This window comes from Podarcis tiliguerta, assembly GCF_965153285.1.
Source record: "Podarcis tiliguerta genome assembly, chromosome: 16".
Classification (NCBI taxonomy): Eukaryota; Metazoa; Chordata; class Lepidosauria; order Squamata; family Lacertidae; genus Podarcis; species Podarcis tiliguerta.
The window spans coordinates 8,889,890-8,911,778 of record NC_139549.1 but is presented as its reverse complement, the minus strand read 5'-3'; the positions used below and the strand labels follow the sequence as shown (position 1 = coordinate 8,911,778).

The following is a 21,889-nucleotide window of genomic DNA, read 5'->3' as shown; positions in this document are numbered from 1 at the left end:
CTGTTAGAAAAGTATCCCAGGGCCTTCCCTACTGCGTGTGCATGAGGTGTGTTGTTTTACGTCTCTGTGCAATGAGGGGGATGGAGATGGAGGAGGAGGAGAAGGAGGAGGAGGGACCTGGAGACAGGTGGTGGTTGCCCAAAGGAGGGAAGGTGTATTGGGACCCGCCCTTACCTGCCCGTCCTGCTGCAGGTGGTGGTGCAAGATCTGGGAGTGCGGCTGCTGATGAGGCGTCAGGATGTGCATGAACGGGGCCGGCGGATATGCTGCGGCGGTGGCAGGGTTGATGGGGCCGCCACTGCCCAGCGCCGACGGCAGGTTGAAGGAGGCCGTGGGGGTTCCGGTGTGGAATCCCTGCTTCTCAAACGACTGCTGCTGGGTACACATACACACAGAGGGGCGTTTAGGGACCACAAGCGTCTCCTATGTCCATAGCTGTCAACTTACAGATTTGAAAATAAGGGATCAGCAGCCAAAATAAGGGATCAGCAGCCAAAATAAGGGATTTTGCTGTTGTGGAAAGTTGCGTACATTGGTAGGATTGCCAGATGCTGTCAATCTGGCATGAGGCGGTTGCACCACCGCTGCAGCCACTGAAGCGCCGCCCTTCTGCGTCCCTCCCCATCCCCTCCTCTTCCTCCTCCCTCAGGCCGCCTCCTCAGCTGCCACCACCGCTGCTGCCTCTGGGCTCGCGGGTGGCATGGGCGAGAGTCTCTCCCTCCCTCCCCCCTCTCTCTTGGGTGGGGAAGGGCCGATGGAACTCCTCGCGCCAGGACGACGGCGCCAGCGCTCTCTCTCTCTCACAGCGGACGACCCTGAGCCACTACTTCCCTCCTGAGCCGGGCGAGCATGAAACCCGGGAAATTTAAGGGACATCATCAATAAGGGACAGCAGCGGGACACAGCGCTGGGATAAGGGAGTTTCCCGCCAAATAAGGGACGGTTGACAGCTATGCCTGTGTCGCTGGCAGGGAACCTGCGTCGCCACCCCACACCCCGGTTCCTGATGTTGCTGGGCTCCCATCAGTCGCTGCAACAGCCAGAGTGGCTCAACCGTCAGGGATGATGAGAATCAGGAGTGCAGCAATATCTGGCCATCTGCAATGCGCTCCACATGGGGCTGCCCTTGAAAGTAACTCAGAAACGGCCCGAAATGCAGCTGTCAGATTGCCCACTGGGGCTCCATTCAGATCACACACAAGCCCTCTTTGAAAACAGGTTGCCGGTTCATTTCTGGGCCCAATTCTAGGTGGTCATGTTAAGCGTTTAAAGCCCTAAACCACTCAGGCCCCAAATATATGAAAGACCAGATCCTGCCCTACAGACCCTCTAGATGGGACCTGCTCGGTAGTTTTGCCTCCCTCAGTAGGCTCAGGGAGGGGCTGGCCAAGGAGGGGGCCTTCTCTGTGGCAGCCCCAAAATTGTGGAACTCCTTCTGTGCAGAGAAGCGAGGGCACCTTCGTTATACAGCTTCCGGTGAATGCTGAAGGTGCATCTCTTTACGGCCTAGGACCCTCATACCTACGGGACCGCCTCTCCTGGTATGCCCCATGGAGAGCCTCAAGGTCCACAAATAACAACACCCTAGAGGTCCCATGCCCTAAGGAAGTTAGATTGGCTTCTACCAGTTCCAGGGCCTTTTCAACACTGGCTCTGGCCTGGTGGAACGCTCTGCCTCATGAGACCAGGGCCCTGTAGGGTCTGATTTCTTTCCGCAGGGCCTGTAAGACAGAGTTGTTCCGCCTGGCCTTTGGCTTGGAGCCAATTTGATTCCCTCCCTCCCTCTCTTTCTTTTTTCTTTTCCTTCTCCTCCTGTGATGAGGCTACATTTTAATATTTTAATGTTCCATTATTTTAATGTTGTATTTTACTTTTGTTTTTAAGTTGTAATCATTCATCTTGTTTTTATTATTGCTTGTAAGCCGCTCTGAGCCCGGCCTTGGCTGGGGAGGGCGGGGTATCAATAAAAAAATATTATTATTATTATTATTACCCATGGGCCTAGGACTCCGAAGATATATACAGGCAACCCCTGATTTGTGTGGGGTTTGCGTTCTGGGTCACTGCGTGTTTGCGTGAAATCATGTGCAATTGAAACACCTCGTTCTGCCCCGTTCTGCTCTTTTAGTGATGTCGTCTATGATGTTTCTGAGTCACTTCTGGGTTCGGTGCTATACGCACAATCATGCACAAAATAATACAATCACAAAAAAACAGGGGAGGGGGTCCTGAAAAATACAGGCAACTCGTTTTAGGCGCGACCCCCTCCCGTTTTTTGCGATTGTATTGTTTTTGTTTCTCAGCAGGGGAAGGGGAGATTTTGGTGGGGAAACCGGGGCAGTTCCTTTGCACTCCAACTGGATTGCTCCAAGGCAGCCAAGCACCCAAACCTCACACAGCACACCTCCCACATTGCAGCACCAACCTGCGTTTTGGAGTAAACAGAACCAGAGATGTCTGGCACTCCTGTGTTACTGGATGTTACTGACACACCTGGAAAAGGGGGGGGAAACAAAGCGGCGTTAGCAGTTAGCTTGGTCGGTAGCATGCAAAGCCCAAACTCCTCCCCTCCTGGCTCCCCTAGCTCCTTCCCAGAGCGATTTGAGGGCGAGAACAGTCTCCTAGCCATATCATGATGTTGCAAAGGTTGACCTTGATGTAGAAGAAGAAGAAGAGTTTGGATTTGATATCCCGCTTTATCACTACCCGAAGGAGTCTCAAAGCAGCTAACATTCTCCTTTCCCTTCCTCCCCCACAACAAACACTCTGTGAGGTGAGTGGGGCTGAGAGACTTCAGAGAAGTGTGACTGGCCCAAGGTCACCCAGCAGCTGCATGTGGAGGAGCGGAGACACGAACCCAGTTCCCTAGATTACGAGTCTATCGCTGTAAACCACTACACCACACTGGCTGATGTGTACATGTGCACACATCAGCTTGGATGCAGTGGCGAGATGCAAGAAGCAAAACAAGCCGAGCTTGTCTCCTGGCAAGAGGGAGGCACTGTGGGAGAGTGGCTCCCATGTCCAAGAAACTGGTCAGATGTCTTCTCTGGAAGGAGCAGGCTCACAATATGGCAGTGCTGTTCTGTTACTGGAATGCCCAGGTAGTCTCGGTGGCCAGATGCTCATTTTACCATACTGATGCAGACTAAGTTCCTTGGAGCATTAAAGGTAAAGGGACCCCTGACCATTAGATCCAGTCGCAGATGATTCTGGGGTTGCAGTGCTCATCTCGCTTTATTGGCCAAGGGAGCCGGCGTACAGCTTCCAGGTCATGTGGCCAGCATGACTAAGCCGCTTCTGGCGAACCAGAGCAGTGCAAGGAAACACCATTTACCTTCCCGCCGGAGCGCTACCTATTTATCTACTCGCACTTTGAAGTGCTTTCGAACTGCTAGGTGGGCAGGAGCTGGGACCGAACAACAGGAGCTCACCCCGCTGTGGGGATTTGAACCGCCGACCTTCTGATCAGCAAGGCCTAGGCTCTGTGGATTAACCCACAGCGCCACCTCAGAGCGTTAGGCCCTACCTAACGCCGTCTCTGTGTCTGCCTTCCTGATTAAGCAGTGCAGGGTTTGTATCTGGGAGCAAGACCAGGGTGGGTGTTCCCAGCTACCCCAACCGCAGCCTTTGGAAGCCTTGCAAGTTGCTGCAGGAGAGGGACTGTGAGCAACACAATGGAAAGGGTGTTTCTGGGACCAAGGCGAGACTTCAAAGCTCCCTTGTTATTTTTGCTGTTGCCAGGAGGTTTAACACTAACATAATCTTGTTTCAGTTATAAGAATGAAGTGCTGGGGTTTTTTGTATGCTGCTATATTTGCCGCTAGGATGCCGTTATGAAATGGCTCTTGCAGTGGTTGATTTTGAGACATGCTCCTGTTTTCTTTGCTGTTCTTTTGGTGGGAAAGAGGCATGCAAATGAAACTACAAATGAACGAATCTGATGGAATCTGTGGAGAGATGTGGGGCCATCAAGAGGACCAACCCAACGGAGCTATTTTTGAGGAGTCAAAGCAGGCATAGGCAAACTCCATCCATCCTGATGTTTAGAACTACAATTCCCATCATCCCTAGCTAACAGGACCAGTGGTCAGGGATGATGGGAATTGTAGTCCTAAACTTCTGGAGGACTGGAGTCTGCCTATGCCCAAGTCAATGGATGGCTGTAGGAATTTATAACAGACCCTAATATTATGAGCATGCAAAGCTGCCTTGTCTCAAGTCAGACCACGGGGTCCATCCAGCCCCAGATGATTTTGGTCCTCCAGAAGGCAACTCTCAGGAGCAAAAAAGGCTAGTGGTATTCTAGGCTGCATCAACAGACGTCTAGTGTCCTGGATCAGGAGAAGCAAGTCCCACTCTATTCTGCCTTGGCCAGGCCACACCTGGAGTCCAGCTCTGGGCAGCAGAATTTAATAAAGATGTTGGCAAGCTGCAACGTGTGCAGAGGAGGGTGGCCAAGATGATCAAGGGTCTGGAAACCAAGCCTTGTGAGGAATGGTTGAAGGAGCTGGGTATGTTTAGCCTGGAAAAGAGAAGCTATGATAGCCATCTTCAAATATCTAAAGGGCTGTCCCATGGAAGATGGAGCAAGCTTGGTTTCTCCTGCTCCGGAGGGTAGGACTCGAACCACTGGCTTCAAGTTACAAAGAAAGGAGACTCCGGATAAACAGCAGGGAGAACTTTCTGACAGTGAGAGCTGTTCGACAGTGGAATGGTCTTCCTCAGAAGGTGGTGGGTTCTCCTTCCTTGGAGGTTTTTAAGCAGAGGTCGGATGGCCACCTGTCATGGTCGCTTCAGTTGAGATTCCCGCATTGCCGATGACCCTGGTCCCGCCCAGCTCTATAATCCTATGACCCATACTCACTGGGCATCACCAGCTGGTGTCCTGCAACACCTGGAAGTAGCCATGTTGGCTTTTGGTTCTATTTTTAAAAATGAACCGCTCCGTTATATTTATAAAAATACCTATACAGTGGTACCTTGGGTTACATACGCTTCAGGTTACAGACTCCGCTAACCCAGAAATAGTACCTTGGGTTAAGAACTTTGCTTCAGGATGAGAACAGAAATCGTGCGGTGGCAGCAGGAGGCCCTATTAGCTAAAGTGGTGCTTCAGGTTAAGAACAGTTTCAGGTTAAGAACGGACCTCCGGAACGAATTAAGTTCTTAACCCGAGGTACCACTGTATACCGCTTACAACTGTACCCCAAAGCCACATGTGAAAGTTAAAAGTCAGAAATCACGGCAACTCTTGCTGAAAGATGTTGACTTGCATGCTAAGCCTGGCAGAACCCAAGTTTCCAGCAGGCATTTAAAAGGTTGCAATGGAAGGGCCTGCCTGCAGATTTTCTAGTCGCAGGGCGTTCTGCAGGACTGGGCTGAAGGCACCAAAGGTTTGGCCCCTTGCCTTCGCCCAGCGAGCCTCGCCAAGGAAGGGAACTGCGGCTAATGATGCCCCTTGCGGACGATCTCACGCCCTCCCTCAGGGCTGCTTCAACTCTTGTGGCCGCCCCACCTACTCACCGGTGCTGTATCCATGGGAGCCGTAGCCGCTGGGCTGCTGGAAGGGGGTGGCCGAGGCGTTCATGCTGACGTTGACGCTGTGCTGCTTGGAAGAAGTGGGAGCCACCTGGGGAAAGCAAAGGGCTGGGGAGTGAGCAGGGTGGGAGGAAGCAGCCGGGTCTGGCTCCACCCCAGCCCCACAGCTCCACAGCAGGCCGGCACTCACGGGGAACACAGCTGGCCCGTACTGGAAGGTGCTGGGCAGCCCCGGGACTCCGGTGTAGTAGGGCAGGCTGGTGTAGCTGTAGCCGGGAGGCAGGGCCGGGTTCAGGAACGTCTGCTGGGTGGTGTGGTGCGTCTGGGTCTGGTTCTGCTGAGGCTGGGCCAGGGTGGTGGCCGGCGCGGGGGAAGAGGCGTCACCGCGGCCAAACTTCGTAAGGTCACCTTGGGGGAGGGAGGGCAGAGTGATAATAAATAATAATAATAATAATAATAATAATAATAATAATAATAATAATAATTTATTTATACCCTGCCCATCTGGCTGGGCTTCCCCAGCCACTCTGGGCAGCTTCCAACAAAATATTAAAATACAGTAATGCATCAAACATTCAAAGCTTCCCTAAACAGGGCTGCCTTCCGATGTCTTCTAAAAGTCTGGTAGTTGTTTTTCTCTTTGACATCTGGTGGGAGGGCGTTCCACAGGGCGGGTGCCACTACCGAGAAGGCCCTCTGCCTGGTTCCCTGTAACTTGGCTTCTTGCAGCGAGGGAACCGGCTGAAGGCCCTTGGCGCTGGACCTCAGTGTCCAGGCAGAACAATGGAGGTGGAGACGCTCCTTCAGGTATACTGGGCCGAGGCCATTTAGGGCTTTAAAGGTCAGCACCAACACTTTGAACTCTGCTCGGAAATGTACTGGAAGCCAGTGTAAGTCTTTCAAGACCGGTGTTATATGGTCTCGGCGTAGGGTCCCAATGGCAAAAGTGTGCATCTAGTTTGCCACCACCCTTCTCCAGCAGCGTAGGGAGATTACGGCACATTACTGATAGGATTCAGCTGCCTCTGCGTGTTGCTCCACTTTCTGCGCAAATGATGTTTGTAAATACTTAGAATAAATACCCTGTATTTTTCAGCGTATAAGACAATTTTTTTTTGCTACAAAAAAACCCCCTTTTAGTCCAAAATTGGGGGTCGTCTTCTACATGGATAGTGAATGCACGGGGGTCCATCAAATGTCTGGGTTTTTGGCTTGGGTGGGCCAGAGCGTGGTGTTTGGCAGGGTGATTGGGTGGTGGGTGGGTCTTGGTTTGCCCGGAAAAAAGTTCAATGGCTTTGAGGGCGATTTCCCCCAAAAGGCTGAACAATTTTTAATCGCTGCCGATCATTCGGATTTTCACTTCTAAAGATATGGCAACCCTAAAATATTGATTTCCTATTTTTGGGTTCAAAAAAACAGGGGTCGTCTTATACACAGAAAAATTACGGTAAGTGGCAACCCACCCCCACAAAAAAAACCCCCACCCGAAGGACCTAGCTTGGTGCCAACAAGTTAGTGTTCTAGCAGGTATCTTCCTATATAAAGAAGAATGTAAGATGTCGTCATGCTTTGCAGTTTGCGTCGCTCCCTTCCCCATTCCCTTTCCCTTCATGTGTCTTGTCTTTTAGATTGCAAGCCTCAGGAAAGGAACTGCATTGTCCCTTAGAGAGCCTCTTTGACTGATGGATAGGATATGAACACTGGAAATAAGTAAGTTAGTTGAACAGAAACCTACAGAATTAGTCTGATTAGGACGGCAACTGAACTGCCCTTCCCAGGTGGCCCAAATCCAACTCCCTTCCCCAACCGTCTCCTACCAGAGTAAGGATTGCTGCTCAAGCTGGCGTCTCTTCCAGTAAGCGGGGTGGTCTGTGTGGGGAACGGGATGCTGTAGTAGTCCTGGAAGAGAGGCAGGAGGAGAAGCTAAGGATGCTCATCTCAACTGGGGAGGAGGAGGAGGAGGGAACTGGCCTCCAGGGACCAGAAAGCAACCCCAGCACACATGACTTCCCCCAAAGAATCCTAAGAAATGTCGTCTGCTAAGGATGCTGGAGGCTGTGGCTCTGGGAGGGGGAAATTACAGTCCCCAGGATTCCTTGTGCTTTAAATGGGCACAGAGGGGCTCTGCCCCAAGTAAAAAGGTTGGCGTCCATGTGAAAAACAAGAGCTATATCCAAAAGGGCAGGCGAAGAAGACCAAAAGCAGTACCATTGTTCAAAAACTGGGCTCGTTTATTAGTTAATGGCAAAGTACCACTCCCAGGTGTCACAGAGCATTTAGCGGATGTTACGGGGTGGCATACAAATGTCATTGACAAAGACAATCTATTTTCAGTTTATTTCGGGGGGTTTTGCATTTAAGATTATTCCAGTCTGCTCCATTACGAAAGTGTTACAAACATTGCAAGAGAAGAACAAAGGTGTCCTGCTACACAATGCAGAACAGCGGGAGGCGGCATGTTTTCTAAGTAGCAATGATGACGATGTTATTTTAGGAGGGCAGAGGGAGGGCTGAATTTAACTCACCAAGGGGAATCTCGTCTGAAGCATCTGTAGGTCGTCGTAGCCATAAACCTGCGGCTGCAAGAGAAGCAGCAGGTTAGGGAGAGGCCCGTGTCTCGTTCATTTTCGTATCGTATTGTATTGGTTTGTTTGGATTTGCTTCCCATAAACCAGGATTATTTCAAAGGTCTTGGGTTGTTGTTTTTTTGTCGGAGTCAGATGTTGCAACACAAGCAGGCTGGAGGCTGCTTTGACTGCATCTGGTACCGACTCCAGGTTGATTTCCCATGCTCTGTCCCTCCTGCCATGCTATGGTCAAGAGCCAAGCAGGATCTACTGGCATGGAACTGTAAAGTGGCCCCTACTCACCGGGTAGGCATGCAGCAGCCCTGGAGCCATGATGTACGGGTTCGGCAGCAATGGCGGCACACCTGGAGGCAGGTTGGGTGGAGCCTTCCCTATGGGGAGAAAGCAGAGTTAACTACGGACATCCCAGGACCACTGCCCCATCCTCTCCCACAGGCACCGAGAAGCGGGGAGACTTACAATTAAGAGAGAGAGCGCAAACCAAAATGTTAAAAGTGTATGACTGGCAATATTAGATACGGAAGAGCAAGGATAAAGCCCATAGCTGAGTGGGAGGGAACAAGCGTCTGTGTGCAGAAGATGGCAAGTCCAAAGCGCGCTGTCCCTAGATGTTCTTGGACTCCAGCTCCCATCAACCGCAGCCAGCATGGATAAGGGGAGTTGTAGTGCAGCAACATCTGGCCACAGGTATTCCACGCCTGTCCTAGACACACGTCCCAACCAATCGGGGACCATGTAAGTGCACTTGCAGAGGTGCAAAGCAGGGATGGGCACCCTGCGGCCCTCCAGATGTTGCGGGATTCCAGCTCCCATCAACCCCAGCCAACAGTATGGGATGATGGGAGTTGTGGTTTGGAAATACCTGGAGGGCAGAAAGTTCCCTATCCCTGGCTTAGGGACATAGGAAGCTGACTTCAGCCAGTAGTAGTAGTAGTAGTAATAATAATAATAATAATAATAATAATTTATTTATTTATTTATTTATTTATACCCCACCCATCTGACTGGGCTTCCCCAGCCACTCTGGGCGGCATCAACCAAATATTAAATTACAGTAATACATCAAACATTAAAAGCTACCCTAAACAGGGCTGCCTTCCGATGTCTTCTAAAAGTCAGGTAGTTGTTGTTCTCTTTGACATCTGGTGGGAGGGCGTTCCACAGGACGGGTGCCACTACCGAGAAGATAGTGTGTGTGATTTGTTATTGTTTTATTATGTACAGTTGTACCTTGGTTTTCGAATGCCTTGTGATTCAAACGTTTTGGCTCCTGAACGCCACAAACCCGGAAGTGACTGTTCTGGTCTGCGAAATTTTTTGGGAAGCCAAACGTCTGTCGCGGCTTCCGACTGAGTGCAGGAAGCTCCTGCAGCCAATCAGAAGTCGCGCCTTGGCTTTCGAACATTTTCGGAATTCAAACGGACTTCCGGAACGGATTCAGTTTCAGAACCAAGGTACGACTGTATTCTCATTCTGTATTTTTCTGTTGTAAACTGCCTTGGACTCTTGGGATGAAGGGTGGTGTACTCATTTTATAAATAATAGTAATATTATATGAATGACGGTCACGTCAGCTCCAGTTCGGCTCCGGCAAGCACTCTCTCTCTCTCTCTCTCTCTCTCTCTGCTCGAAGAAGAGAAGAGAGGCTTAAGGGAGCTCAAAGCTGACCACTTGGCTGGCTGCTAAAGAGATTGCATTTGCCTTGCCTTACAGAGAGGGACACTGTCCAAAGAGGGAAGAGCAGAAATGTATATATGAATCAAGAGCCGCAGGAACAGAATGTAAAGCAATGCTTAAAAAAGGAGCAGCCCTGCTCTCTCCTTTCTCATGCACACACGCGCATTTTAGCCGCTGGCCAGGCCTAGAGCCTTGAGGAAGCACCTGACGTCGTGGCAACAGAGCTGCGGGTCGTGGCGGTCACCGTGGAGTTGCCGCTGAGGCTCAGGCCCAGGCTGCTGACGCTACTCAGGCTCGAGGAGGCGCTGACCACAGGGGGCGCAGCCGAGACGGTGCTGGAGGAGGTGGAGAAAGTGCTTGCGGAGGAATGGAGCCCGGCGTCGCTCTCCACACTGGTGTGCTGCAAAAAAACCGGGAGGGGAAGCAGGGGAAGGAAGTCACGATCTGCAAGACGGGGACTGATGTGTCCGTGCGGAAAAGTCACATGGCGCAGCAGCAAGGCGCATGTCAGAGCACTGCAGTTCAGCCAGCCACGGGTTCTAGGCTGGATGCATCTGGTTGCGGTTCAGGGGTTTGCTTTCGCACGCTCACCGCCCTCCTGGATAGCTACGGGGCAAGCTAGGCAGGATGTTGGGAGGCATGCACTTTGCAGGCCTCAAACTTAGATGGGAAGCCAAACACAACAGAGACAAGAGATTTACAACCGTACAGAGCTACAAACACCAGCAGACAACCTTGCATCTTCAGCTGTTCCTGCTCCTACATAGCCAAGTCAGGGATGATGGGATCTGAAACTCACCAGTGTCTGGAGGGTCACAGGTTTTCCCCATCCCTGGTTTTAAAAAACAAAGCCTTACAACCCCTTTAGCTCTCGCAGCAGAACAGGAACAAAGGCAGAGGCGATATGCTTGTTGACAGACTGTTTCGTTTCAGAATACAGTTATGGGAGCATCTATTTTTAGTATTTCCTCGTCCACACAAAATGCCCCATAGACACACAAGGCTAGTATGTCACGGAGAATAATATGGGAGGAAACAAAATATTAATTCCCTCCCACAGCATGTAGTCCATATACATCACACAGGGCTCATACTGAATGGGGGCAGGGACAGAGAGAAACAAGGGGTGCGTTCCACTACATATACCGTATTTTTTGCTCTATAAGACTCACTTTTTCCCTCCTAAAAAGTAAGGGGAAACGTGTGTGTGTCTTATGGAGTGAATGCAGGCTGTGCAGCTATCACAGAAGCCCGAACAGCAAGAGGGATTGCTGCTTTCACTGCGCAGCGATCCCTCTTGCTGCTCTGGCTTCTGAGGTTCAGAATATTTTTTTTCTTGTTTTCCTCCTCCAAAAATGAGGTGCGTCTTGTGGTCTGGTGCGTCTTATAGAGCGAAAAATACGGTACTTGTGGGGAAACATTATAGGAGAGTCTTGGCTTTGCAGGATATAAACCACTAATCTTCCCCAAGCAGTTCTGTCTGCCACATGACAAGCAGTGCAACTCCCTGGCCTACTTTCCTGAGGTTTATCTAGAGAGCCAGTGTGGTGTAGTGGTTAAGAGCGGTGGACTCGTAATCTGGGGAACCGGGTTCGATTCCCCGCTCCTCCACATGCAGCTGCTGGGTGACCTTGGGCTAGTCACACTTCTCTGAAGTCTCTCAGCCCCACTCACCTCACAGAGTGTTTGTTGTGGGAGAGGAAGGGAAAGGAGAATGTTAGCCGCTTTGAGACTCCTGAAGGGGAGTGAAAGGCGGGATATCAAATCCAAACTCCTCTTCTTCATCGTCATTATTTAGCCTCAGTCATATGCTGAAGCCACACCTTTTTGCCCTAGCTCAGAATCATGTTTTGTGACCCACTTAAAAACTGTCAGGTTACCTGATGGCTTCTGTGTATGGTTGTCTGGTTTGACTTTGCTTTAAAGGGTATTGTTTTGTTGTAATCTACGCTGGGACATAACAACAAAAGAAGAAGAGTCCTGCAGGATCAGGCCCATGGCCCATCTAGTCCAGCATCCTGTTCTCAGAGTGGCCAAGCAATTGTGCCGATGGGAGGCCCACTCCACTCACACACGGTTCCCAGGAACTTATATTCAGAGGCATGATGCCTCGGGCGATGGGAGGCACAGCAACTCCCTCTTGGAAAACAGAGAGGGATAAGCTCACATATATTCGACCAACGGAGCTCTCCTGTGTGCGTAAATGTGCTCTTGCCCTTAAAGAGGGTGCAGTCAAAGCAGAAGCAATGCCATGCGTGACCCAGACAAGGGCACCTGGAAACAGATCGCTGCTGGGTCTTGGGAAGACAGACACGAACTTTCACTCCAAGCCCAAACCTTACTCTCCCCTCTCATTCCCTCTACTCACCAAGAGAGTGGAAGTTGACGTGCGGCCAGCAGAGGTGGACGAGGAGAGGCTGTTCTGAGGGGTGGGTAACGTGCTGTGGGGAGAGAGGGAAGGAAATGCTGGTCAGCCCACAGCCAAATGGCTGGCAATGCCCTGTGCCTGGCCTTTTCCATTTCACTTGACCTTTACAGAGCTTTTGGCGCTATTCCATTGGTTGTTTTTTTTATTGATTAAATTTATACGCGGCCCTTCATCCAAAGATCTGGGGGCAGTTCATTTCATTTCCGTAGTTGCTTTAAAAACAATTTGTTTTTAAATCAAATCGACAGAAAAATGGAATAAAACTGAATACACGACAGGCAATGCAGTGGTTGTTTTCTTAGGCGCAAAATACAGATCCTCGACTTTACTGTAAAAGGAGGTTGCTAGCTCTCATGATAGGGGGATGCGGGTGGCGCTGTGGGTTAAAGCCTCAGTGCCTAGGGCTTGCCGATCGAAAGGTCGGCGGTTCGAATCCCCGCGGCGGGGTGCGCTCCCGCTGTTTGGTCCCAGCGCCTGCCAACCTAGCAGTTCGAAAGCACCCCTGGGGGCAAGTAGATAAATAGGGACCGCTTACTAGCGGGAAGGTAAACGGCGTTTCCGTGTGCGGCTCTGGCTCGCCAGAGCAGCGATGTCACGCTGGCCACGTGACCCGGAAGTGTCTTCGGACAGCGCTGGCCCTTGGCCTCTTTGAGTGAGATGGACGCACAACCCTAGAGTCTGTCAAGACTGGCCCGTACGGGCAGGGGTACCTTTACCTTTAGCCCTCATGACTGAGCTTGAGAAAGCTGCCTTAGGCAGAGTCCAGCCGTTGGGCCCAATTCCAGGGGTGGGGAACAGAAGACATTCATCTCCTCACCCCCTACCCCGACATCTGCCATGGCACCAGGTGACTCAACTTCAAAGGAAAGCACACTATTGGGGGCGGGATTGGGGTCAGTTCTGAGGCCCCCCTGCTGCTACCTGCTGTGTTGCGTGGTGGCCGTGCTGGGGAGCTCCTCCGTGTGGTTCAGGCTACTGAGCACCGAAGAGTGCTGGGTGGCCGTGGTGAGCAAGGATGCTGCGGACACAGTGTCGTTGAGAGGGGTGGTGATGCTGGGGGCGGAGGGGGAGTCCGATTTCACAGCGGGGCCTGCAGAACCTAGAGGAGGGGGGCAGGTTTGAAATAACGAGAGGAAGGCAGAGTTAAGGGGCAGATCGCCCAAGCAAGATTTCTTCCCGCACTTCCCCTTGCAAAATTTGAAGCAGCATAGAAAGCAACATTAAAAGGGCAAAAAACCAAGATACAATACACAATGACTGTTTTCTAATTCAAGATAATTTAGAATTTTAATGGATTTTCATGTAATGCATGATACTTCCAGCTGATGAAGGTGAATACATCGAAACAGGGCCCTGTCCTGGTTTCTGATCCATAACTGACTTCTGCTCAGTGATTGAAACTAAGACCTTCAGCTCGAATCTGACTATGAACTAACATGAACATATCTCTACTCATAAACTCTGATCTCTAATTCTGTAACGAATTATTGTGTTATACATATCCTTATGAGTTTGAGTTTGTAATCCTTATCAGAATACATACTTGGGAATGGATTAGTTTTTGTTACAATTGTTGATTTGCGAGTAGGGACTACCCCCACTACTGAAACTTATATTGGCCAGAGTTCTTGGCGTGCTTTTTTTCAAGATAATACAATACACGTCAGGTCCAGCCCAGCGCCCCGTTCTCAAAGGCGCCAACCAGATGTCTGCTAGGGGGCGCCTGCAAGCAGGAGCAGAGCGTGCCGCAGGTTCGCCAACCCTGCTTGCTGCACAAATTCTTTGCGAGCTCAGCTCGTTTCTCCCCCCCCCCAACCGCAGGCATGCTGGGGAGGCACTGACCTTCGGCTGTCTGCGTGGTCTGCAGCTGCGTGGGCGGCACCGAGCTGAAGCCGTTCTGAGAAGAGAAAGAGGGAGGGAAAGAGAAGTCAGCTGCTGTTGATACAGAAACACACGTTCGGTGCACAGATCAAGCATCGCCCCAACCCCAGACAAGTACCCTGCTCTCAAACACCTCCCTATTCTAAAAGACTAGGATCCGTTAAATGTTTCTAGTAGCGATGCTCATCATAGACAACGGTCAAGCTATGAATTACAGTGGTGCCCCGCAAGACGAACGCCTCGCAAGACGGAAAACCGGCTAGACGAAAGGGTTTTCCGTTTTGGAGGTGCTTCGCAAAACGAATTTGCTATGGGCTTGCTTCGCAAGACGAAAATGTCTTGCGAGTTCTGCGGGGTTTTTTCCTTTCCCCCAGCCCCTAAGCCGCTTAACAGCTGTTCACTAAGCCGCTTAACAGCTGATGCTAAGCCACTTATCAGCTGATCCACTAAGGCGCTAATACCTTTTAGCAGCTAATCCGCTAATCCCTTAATAGCCGCTAATCCCTTAATAGCCGCTAATAGCCGCTAAACCGCTAATAGCGCTAATGGGTTTGCTTCGCAAGACGAAAAAAACCGCAAGAGGAAGAGACTCTCGGAACGGATTCTTTTCATCTTGCGAGGCACCACTGTACTTGATGCTTTGAATGTGAGACCCAAAGGCATCCACTATTCCCCATATTCTTTCTAGGCCAGGGGTGGGGAAGCTGCAGCCATCCAGATGTTGCTTGGACTACAAGTCCCATCATCCTTGACTGTCAATCCTGATGGGAGTTGTAGCCCCAGCAACGTCTTCTTCCCTTGAAGAAGAGCCCTGATGGATTTAACCCCTTCTAGTCCAGCATCCTCTTGCCATTAGCCAGATGCCTCTGAGAAGACAGAAAAGGGGAGATTTTCACGTTTTATCCTAATCCAAAAGAGACCACCTCTGGTGACAGAGTTTTCCACAGGCTGCCATGTTGATCATCATCGCTGTTGTGTTGTTAATAAGGCCCCATCTTAACAGACCACACGGTCTTCTAATGCAACACACAAGTCAGTCAATCCCGTTCTCTGAGAAACGCAGAGGCGACCGGCAAGAAGGAACGGGGCATGAGATCCACACCCGCTCAACACTAAGCACTCGGGGACAAAGCTTACCTTGGCCTGGGTCAAGTCTTTTTGGGGCGAGGAGGAAATGGAGTTTGGGTACCGCCGGGTCTGAGTGGATCTCTGCTCGTACAGTGGTCCCTGAGCGCTGTTCTGGGAGGTATATGTTGCTGTAGGCATGGTGCCGCTCTGGTAACCCGGCTCCTGGCTCTTATTGGACGAAATCGTGGACAGAGACTCGCTGCGGGTGAAGAAGGGTCAGGAGATGTCAGCACGCAAACTGCCAATGGGCTCCTGCCAGTGGCTTGCAAGAGGCGGCTTCCACCAACTAAGCCTCCTAGAGCATGGGTCGGCAAACAAGACCCAGGGCCCGGATCCGGCCCTATTACCTTCTTGATCCAGCCTGCGGACGGTCTGGGAGCCGCCGCATGGATCGGTGTGGGGATTCTGATCGTTCAGGCTGCGCCATTCCCCTCCCACACACAACCGCCGCGGCGACTCCTCCCTCCCTCCTCCTGGCTTCTTCCCGCCCTGCCTAGAGGAGGAAGAGGGCTGGGCTTTGTTGAGCTGTTGGCTGAGTGCCATTTTAAGCAGCCCCTCTCCAGAGCCAGCCCTTTCGCGCTGCTCATCGTCCCTCCGGCCCTGCCGCTCGCAAGGCACAGGTAAGTAGCCACTGGGGCTCGTCTGGTGCTGTGGAGAAGGGAGGGGGGAGTCGGTGGGGGGATTCCCCCCCCTTCAAAATATAGTCTGGCCACCCACAAGGTCTGAGGGACAGTGGACTGGCCCCCTGTCGAAAAAGGTTGCTGACCCCTGTACCAGAGCAAAACATACACAAGGAGGCTTAGTTTGGTCAGAATTGAGTCCACACTTCCAGAGTTAACACTAAACACATCGCTCCTGGAAAAAGAGCCACCATAGATGCTAGAGGGCCATGAAAATTTGTGTCCTGGGTTTTTTAGATTTATCTACCCATGTACTAGGGACGCGGGTGGCGCTGTGGTCTAAACCAGTGTTCCCCAACCTTGGGCCTCCAGCTGTTTTTGGACTACAATTCCCATCATCCTCGACCACTGGTCTTGCCAGCGAGGGATGATGGGAGTTGTAGTCCAAAAACAGCTGGAGGCCCAAGGTTGGGGAGCACTGGTCTAAACTACTGAGCCTAGGGCTTGCCGATCAGAAGGTCGGCGGTTTGAATCCCTGTGACGGGGTGAGCTCCCGTTGCTCGGTCCCTGCTCCTGCCCACCTAAGCAGTTCAAAAGCACGTCAAAGTGCAAGTAGACAAATAGGTACCACTCCGGCAGGAAGGTAAACAGAGTTTCTGTGCGCTGCTCTGGTTCGCCAGAAATGGCTTAGTCATGCTGGCCACATGACCCGGAAGCTGTCCACAGACAAACACCAGCTCCACTGGCCTACAGAGCAAGATGAGCGTGCAACCCCAGAGTTGTCCGCGATTGGACTTTACCCATGTACTATCTGAAACCAAAGGGCCTCATTGGTTGCCAGATGTGAACTTTACTGGCACTATTTTCATCTCTCTTACCCCACTAAAGGGGTCTTTTTGCAGCCCAACATAGAGACACCACTGAGGTTTGTGCCTGGGACCTTCTGCTTGCCAAGCTGTCTCCCACTTAAGCTAAGACCCTTCCCCCAAATACAATGTCAACAGGCTCATCTCACCTTGCAGTACTCGTGTACAGGCTGCTCGGAGGCTGGCTGACGGAGGCGCTTGTCGCGGGGGCAGGCTCGTACTCCGAGAGGACAGGCTCCGAACCGAACTGCAACGCCCCGAACTGCAAGTTGAGCCCCGAGATATCCGCAGAGCCGGGCATCTCCACTGCCAGAGCGGGAATCTGAGGGAGGAGAGGTGGCCTGATGAGCTGCCGACATGCAACCTGAAAGTGGCGTTCCCGCTCTCAAACTGGCAAACCCTGAAGAGCGGAGGCTGCCAAGGCTTTCCACTTCCTTCTGTGGCAGAGGGTGTGCCTGGGTTTCAACGTCGCCTTTAGAGGCTCAGGGTTGTTGCATTTTTAAAATTATCACCATCATCATTTAATTGCTAAAAGTGTGCCACGCTTCCAAGCTGCAACTACAAAACACTAGTTTTAAAAGTAACAGGGTGTACAAAGAACTAAAAGCAACAACGGCTGTATTATCAGAGTTCTACTTAGTAGTACAGTATATCAAGAAACACACACACACACACACACCCCGTTTTCCCATGGATATATTAGGGTTTTGATTCAATTGCATCCTCCTAATCTAATCATATTGAGCCGCTGTGAGATATACGGGGATAGGGTGGTATACAAATTTAATCAATGAAATAACAAATAATCTAATGATTTTCACCACTGCCCATTTTTCTCATTCCTTTCTAAGATGGCAGATGGTGCATTTCCCCCACCCCCGTAAGACGCGAGGTCTTGAACAAGAGAATCAAGGAGCTAGAAGGGACCCCAACCCCCTGCAATGTAGGGAGATTAAGAAACTTAAGAGTCTCATGCAGCTGCTGGGGGTTGAATCAGAGACCTTGTGCACACAAAGCAGCTGCTCTACAACTGAGATTCCACCCTTCCCCAGTACAATATCTTTGAGTCATTATCATCATCATCATTTATTTATACCCCGCCCATCTGGCTGGGTTTCCCCAGCCACTCTGGGTGGCTCCCAACAGAATACAGTGGTGCCCCGCAAGACGAATACCTCGCAAGACGGAAAACCCGCTAGACGAAAGGGTTTTCTGTTTTTCAATGCGCTTCACAGGACGAATTTCTCTATGGGCTTGCTCCACAAGACGAAAATGTCTTGCGATTCTTGCAATTTTTTTTCGCTCCCCACCCCCCTTTTCTAAGGCACTAAGCTGCTAATAGCCTTTTAGCAGCTAATCCGCTAATCCCTTAAGCCTTTAATAGCCGCTAATAGCCGCTAAACTGCTAATAGCGCTAATCCACTGCTAATAGCACTAATACAGTGGTGCCTCGCAAGACGAAAAGAATCCGTTCCGCGAGTCTCTTCATCTAGCGGTTTTTTCGCAAGACGAAAAAACCGCTAGATGAAGAGACTCGCGGAACGGATTCTTTTCGTCTTGCGAGGCACCACTGTATTAAAAACACGATGAAACATCAAACATTAAAAACTAATCAGGGCTGCCTTCAGATGTCTTCTAAAAGTCAGATAGTTGCTTATCTCCTTGACATCTGATGGGAGGAGGTTCCATGGGGGGGGGGAGACACTACCGAGAAGGCACTCTGCCTGGTTCCTAGTCCCCTCACTTCTCGCAGGGAGGGAACCAGCAAAAGGCCCTCGGCACTGGACCTGTGTCTGGGCAGAATGATATGGGGTGGAGACACTCCTTCAGGTACACTGGGATGAGGCCATCTACAGATTCAGACCACTGGGTCCACCCAGCTCATTAGAATAGCTTGTGACGCTCCACTCCTGAGCTACGGGCCCCTTCCCGCTCACCTGCCAAGTTCATTGGGCCCTTTGGGGGGCTGCCTCAAGCCTAAGCCCCGCGCCGTGCAGGATGGGAAATTCCTGTGTACCTTTGATGTCAAGGATGCTTTCTTCTTCTGCTGCTTCATCTTCTGCTGGGCTGGCTGGGGGCTGGAGGACTGGTTGTCCGAGGAGCCCGGAGACATCTGGGGGACAGGGTTGGTTTTGCTGGCCAGGGGGGACGACGGAGGCGGCGGGGCCGTGACGGACGCTGTCACCACAGGCTGCTTGTCCTGCAAGAACACTTCCATCATGGCGGAGGTGGGCGGGAAGGCCTGGCGCTTGGCAAACGGGCTGTGCACAGCGGATTCCGACGGGTTCTTCAAATCTGCGTGCCGGGGACGGAAGGAGGGTGGTCAAGCCCAGGACAGGCAACTCCTAGTTCCTCCTCCTTACAAAGCACCTGTGCATTAACCTGTGACCTTTGCCACACCCATATGAAGCTCTGGTGGCACCTGTTATTAGCATGTGGCCCCCCGCATGCAGCCCCCAGGCTGAAAAGTTCCCCCAACCCTGGTTTTAGACACAGCAGGATTTGGAATAAAAACCTTGCTTGTTTGATCACCACAGGCAGTCAGTCAGCTACCACAGATGCAGGACTGAATTTGCTTATGATGCCAAGATTTGCTATAGCATACGCTGTCCCCCCTTTATAGCTATGGGGGAGCCAGAAAGGGTCTACTGGTATGCAGCTCACACTAAGGCAGGAGGAATGTGCAGATTTAAATCAGGATTTAAAAATCAGCGAGAAAATAAAGCTCTCCGTCAGTAGTACAAATCTGACCACTAAACCCATGTTGATTTAGGGTATTACTTTTACCAGAAATACTTGTTTTTATTCAAAAAATGGCCTTTTTTTAAAAAAACACCTAATTTCATAGCATACTTTAGCAGGCATTTCGAGGTAGTTTTTATGGTGAATTTTAAATGATCTTATACTTGGTATGGTTTTTCTTTTTAATGTTTACATACACCCATTAGAAATTCTGAACTATTATGTAATTGTACAGATACCCGAAATAATGTTGCAGAATCTATTGCTAAACGAAAAAATGTCTATGGGCTGTTTGTTGTATGCAACACTAATCCTACTCAAAGCAGACCCACTGCATAATAATGGAGATATTGGTGTGCTATTGGCCTCTTCTGCGTATGATTTTAGTTGGCTGCAATCCTAGGTTTGTAGGGAAGTGTGCAAATACTCAATTTTTCACAATGTTTTTATTTTCAAGGTACAGAAGCTAAATTTTGAGAAAACAATTGTTACGATAGTAAACAACAAATAATTTGTCCTGATGAAATTCATGCCAGGTATAAAGTTTCATTTGATAGTCTAAGAGATCACACTGCATTTTCCCCATGAGTGCTAGGTAGATTCCTGCAACAGTCTGAACAATTTATGTATTCAATAAACATTTGCCATCTGTTATAAAAGGAAAGTGGATTGTGTGTGCCCTTTGTCGATCTCACCAGGCATGTTAGTTTCTCAGCCAATGCTGACTCTGTCAAACCAAGAATCAATGTTCAACCCAACACTGGTTTTCCAATACCTGGCTATCTCCATATGGGCTGCAGTCAACAGAAAAGCTAAGAGGTTATTCTTTAGGATAATCATGAGCAGATGGGATCCTAAGCCCAAGTAGTGCTAGCGCAGGGGACATTTCAATTGTTTTGTCATAGAGCTTCCTCAACTTACACTAGAATATGGCAATCTATTGTAAGAAGAAGAAGAAGAGTTTGGATTTGATATCCCGCCTTTCACTCCCCTTCAGGAGTCTCAAAGCGGCTAACATTCTCCTTTCCCTTCCTCCCCCACAACAAACACTCTGTGAGGTGAGTGGGGCTGAGAGACTTCAGAGAAGTGTGACTGGCCCAAGGTCACCCAGCAGCTGCAGGTGGAGGAGCTGGGAAGCGAACCCGGTTCACCAGATTACGAGGCTACCACTCTTAACCACTACACTACATTGTACACAAAAATGCCGTGGGCAATGGGACCTAGATGTGCAAATACCAAATGAAAAATGGAATGGCTTTCTGGTCTGGGAGACCGTTGAAATCAGTTTCTGCAAAAATATTCATATTTGAGAAATACTCGTTGACACAGAAAAAAGTGTCATTAAACTCAGTGTATCTGGTAGAGGAACGAATTCAGTTTAATGATAAGTAGTAAGGCTAATGTGCTTCAAATTACTTAAAATGAATCAATTATTGCTTAGGACAAAAAAGTTAGCACTCATAATTCTTTAAAAATATATTTTTAATCTTTTTTTTTCTTTTCACCATGGCATCTAAGGTCAGTTTAAAGGCGCTGACAAACCGTACCACCAGAGGTGCAGGGCCAGAGTGTTTTAGTGGTTAAGAGTGCCAGACTAGGACCTGGGAAAGACCAGGGTTCAAATCCCTGCTCAACCATTAAACTTACTGGCGGGGGCCTTGGGCCAGTCACTGCCTCTCGGCCTCACCAACCTCAGAGAGTTGTTGCGGGGATTAAATTGGGGGGGGGGGGGGGAGAGACAGAGTGCAGCTCCTTAGAGGTAAAAGAAAGGTGGGATATAAATGCGGAATAAATAAGTGTTCTTTACAGATTTAATTCTGGCTGCTGGAGTGGCCAGATATGGAGGTAGGTATACAGTGGTACCTTGAACGTAATCCATTCTGGGAGTCTGTTCGACTCCCAAAACCGTTCAAAAACCAAGGTGCGGCTTCCGATGGGCTGCAGGAGCTTCCTGCACTCAAACGGAAGCTGCGTCAGACATTCGGCTTCTGAAAAACGTCCGCAAACCGGAACACTTACTTCCGGGTTTGCGGTGTTCGGGACCTGATTTGTTCGACAACTAAGCTGTTCAAGAACCAAGGTACCACTGAAGAAGAAGAAGAAGAAGAAGAGGAGGAGGAGGAGGAGGAGTTTGGATTTGATATCCCGCTTTATCACTACCTGAAGGAGTCTCAAAGCGGCTAAGATTCTCCTTTCCCTTCCTCCCCCACAACAAACACTCTGTGAGGTGAGTGGGGCTGAGAGACTTCAGAGAAGTGTGACTGGCCCAAGGTCACCCAGCAGCTGCAGGTGGAGGAGCGGGGAAGCAAACCCGGTTCCCCAGATTACGAGACTACCGCTCTTAACCACTACACCACGTTGGCACTGTACTAAGAAGCAGTTATTAACTCAACCAAAGATCCTCAAGCAGATTCAGGA

The 21,889-nt window shown here is 50.3% G+C and overlaps 1 protein-coding gene across 32 annotated transcripts in view; it reads right to left on the bottom strand.

Annotated features, from left to right (window-relative positions):
• UBAP2L (ubiquitin associated protein 2 like) overlaps positions 1-21,889 on the bottom strand; it is a 50,720-nt gene that overhangs the window by 3,892 nt on the left and 24,939 nt on the right. For 12 of the 32 annotated variants that reach the window (XM_083416485.1, XM_083416464.1, XM_083416487.1 and 9 more), the window contains 14 exons: positions 18,747-19,024; positions 16,879-17,051; positions 15,253-15,442; positions 14,077-14,131; positions 13,156-13,333; positions 12,175-12,247; positions 10,011-10,206; positions 8,412-8,500; positions 8,067-8,120; positions 7,359-7,440; positions 5,732-5,949; positions 5,527-5,632; positions 2,426-2,493; positions 175-372 (listed from right to left, as the gene is read on the bottom strand). In XM_083416485.1, the coding sequence (XP_083272611.1) occupies positions 175-372; positions 2,426-2,493; positions 5,527-5,632; positions 5,732-5,949; positions 7,359-7,440; positions 8,067-8,120; positions 8,412-8,500; positions 10,011-10,206; positions 12,175-12,247; positions 13,156-13,333; positions 14,077-14,131; positions 15,253-15,442; positions 16,879-17,051; positions 18,747-19,024 (1,958 nt within the window). Of the gene's footprint in view, positions 1-174; positions 376-2,425; positions 2,494-5,526; positions 5,633-5,731; positions 5,950-7,358; positions 7,441-8,066; positions 8,121-8,411; positions 8,501-10,010; positions 10,207-12,174; positions 12,248-13,152; positions 13,334-14,076; positions 14,132-15,252; positions 15,443-16,878; positions 17,052-18,746; positions 19,025-21,889 lie in introns of all 32 variants that reach the window. The other 20 variants (XM_083416461.1, XM_083416466.1, XM_083416492.1 and 17 more) reach the window with 6 other exon arrangements.